General features: G+C 31.9%; 1 protein-coding gene across 1 annotated transcript; it reads left to right on the top strand.

Moving 5' to 3' along the window:
* The first annotated feature begins 1,000 nt into the window (after nucleotides 1-1,000).
* On the top strand, nucleotides 1,001-2,040 carry LOC107459078 (late embryogenesis abundant protein). Its single transcript, XM_016077289.3, has 2 exons — nucleotides 1,001-1,466; nucleotides 1,556-2,040. The coding sequence occupies exons 1-2, from the start codon at nucleotides 1,089-1,091 to the stop codon at nucleotides 1,799-1,801; spliced, it is 624 nt and encodes a 207-aa protein (XP_015932775.1). The 5' UTR covers nucleotides 1,001-1,088; the 3' UTR covers nucleotides 1,802-2,040.
* The last annotated feature ends 686 nt before the right edge of the window (nucleotides 2,041-2,726 follow it).

Raw genomic sequence — 2,726 nt, 5'->3', positions numbered from 1 at the left:
AAATTTGTTATCGAAAAATTGATATCCATATTTAAACTTAAATTTATCCATAAATTATAATTTGATATTTCTTTTGATCTATTTTCTAATTCAATAAATATAATTAAAAATAAAATAATAAATTTATAATTAATATAACATAATATTAAAATATATATATTTTTTAATTTTTTTAAAATACACATAAACCAGATGAAGTTAAATTTATCTTGATCAATACTCAATTTAAAATAATGACTAAATTTAATTTTGAGACTTTTATCTAATTCTAAATGCAATAAAATTATACTAAACTAATTCTTCAATTGTTTAGGAACGGACGAATCTTTTAGGTTCGGACCATAAATACTCCTACAAGGTAATTAGCGTGGAAGGAATAAGGGTTCATTTGAAAATTTTAGAAATAAATTTTTTTAAATTTTTTATAAGAAATAGTAATATTAATATTTGGTGTAATTTTTAAAATTAGATTGTAATTTTTTAAGAAATTATTTAAAAATTTATAGAGAAATTAAAAAAATAATTTTTTTTATAATATTTTTATTTTTTATCACATTTCTATAAAATAAATATTTTTAGAATTAAAATTTAAATATAAAATAATTTATTTATAAATTATTTTTAATAAAATTATTTATTATTTAAATTATTTTATTAAAAGAAGTTTAATTATGTTATTTATCCAAACCCAATCTAACAAGGTGAAGTTTTCCTTTTTCACGTGATGACCACCGCATTAACTTCTTACCATATTTTTTTCCCTAAAATTAAAAGCTATGTAAGATGAGAATAAATTTTCCCCCGGAGAAGGTCAGAATGTAGTATAGCATAAGGGATAGCAATAAAAGCAAATGGATCGACATGTGTCTTGGTTTCCACTAACGTGGCATGAGGGTCGTCATGTGGTAGCCACGTATATTCGGGACAAGTTACATGCATATCTTCTATTCTTCTCCACCGCCATTGGCTTCTTTGCTCAAGTTATTATAAAGGAATCGATGTTTGCTACCAGGTCTTAAAGTGCCATAGTAAATTAACCTGCTACATACTCTTATCATCACTCGATTGGAAGTTGAAGTGCGGAAACAATGGCGGAAGCCCAACTACGTGACCAACATGGCAACCCCATCCAACTCACTGATGAACAGGGTAATCCTGTTAAACTAACCGACGAGCATGGCCAACCCATCCACCTTACCGGTGTTGCTGCACCCGCCTCTGCCACCACCGGTTTTGGGAGTATACCCACCACTACCGCAGGTTTTGGCGGTACACCCCCCACTACTACCGGTTTTGAAAGTACAGCCACTACTGGACATGCCACTGGAGGTGGAGGGATCGCCGGACTTGGAACCTTAGGTGGCGGTCCATACGGTGGTGGTGCAACCAGAGAGAAAGGGACCGTGGGAGATATGTTAGGGAGGGACAAGAAGGACGATGACAAATCTAGCTCTAGCTCTAGCTCTGTAAGTATTTACTGTAACAATATCTTTCTTTGTTATATATGTTACTCATTTCTTCATTAATTCTAATAATTTGCATGCATGATTGCTAGTCTGAGGATGACGGACAAGGTGGGAGGAGGAAGAAGAAGGGACTAAAGGAAAAGATCAAAGAGAAAATACCCGGCGTTGGAGGAGGGATGGCCAAGGACCATTCTCCCCATCAAGGGACAACCACCTCCACCACCACCACTACCACTGCCACCAGTGCTGCTGGCCAACACCCTGGGGATCATGAGAAGAAAAGCTTCATGGACAAGATCAAGGAAAAAATGCCCGGTCATCATCATAACCACTGAACCCTCTCTTCTGTGTGTATCAGATCAAGCTCTGCTTGTTCATGTTCAAATAATGTAATACATGGCTAGCTGGATAGGTTACCCTGTGTCATGGTCTAGTTATGAAAGTAGGCAATTAGTCTCGTTGTTGAAGTGGTGCAATTGGGCTTTTATCATTTGTGCAGGTGTATTATTTGTATTTTGTTCGCTGTTTACTGAATTCAATATATATAGTACCCACCTTGGATATTTGTGTTTTTGGTTCAGTGTTCACCAGGCCACCTTTGAATTCAACGTCCCAAAGTGCCGTTATAGCGAATCTCGATTTGAGTTTGATGGACAAAATGAAGAATGCATCGCAACATACATCCAGTTACATGGGGCTGTAATGGACATCAATGATTTTAGTATAAAATAGAGGGTAAACATTCAATCCGGTTTTGGATTTCCTTCTATTTCTTCGAAGGACAGATGCGATTTCAAACAAAATTATTTTAGGCCGATAAAAAAATTTGTTAAATTTTAGGACGATAAATAAATTTGTGATGGTAGGGTTTTAAATTTTTATAAATTATTAATAAATTTATTTTTAAAAATTGTTTTACAACGACTATTGTCGGAAGAAATAAATATAAGAATAAAAATAATTATAACACGAAATTGTTTTTTTAAAATATCGGACAAAAAATAAGAAGAGAATGATGATGTTATTAGTGCTGTGGTAGAAAAGATAATAAGAATGACAAAATATGATGATATAATTAAAATAGTAGAAATATAAAAAAGAACGACAAAATATGATTATGCAATTAAAATAGTAGAAATATAAATTATAACAATGATAAAAAAGATAGTATGATGGTAGTTGCAAATATTCGTATTTTTAAAAAATTTAAATATAAATTTATTTTATTAATTGGAGTTTTTTATTTTAAAAATTATTTAT

The sequence above is a fragment of the Arachis duranensis genome, chromosome 7 (assembly GCF_000817695.3).
Source record: "Arachis duranensis cultivar V14167 chromosome 7, aradu.V14167.gnm2.J7QH, whole genome shotgun sequence".
Taxonomy (NCBI): Eukaryota; Viridiplantae; Streptophyta; class Magnoliopsida; order Fabales; family Fabaceae; genus Arachis; species Arachis duranensis.
This window is presented reverse-complemented; position numbering and strand designations above follow the sequence as displayed.

Coding starts and splice junctions, on each gene's coding strand:
- LOC107459078 (XM_016077289.3), top strand. CDS start 1,089: ATGGCGGAAGCCCAACTACGTGACCAACATGGCAACCCCATCCAACTC. Junction 1,467..1,555: donor CTAGCTCTAGCTCTAGCTCT/GTAAGTATTTAC, acceptor CATGATTGCTAG/TCTGAGGATGACGGACAAGG.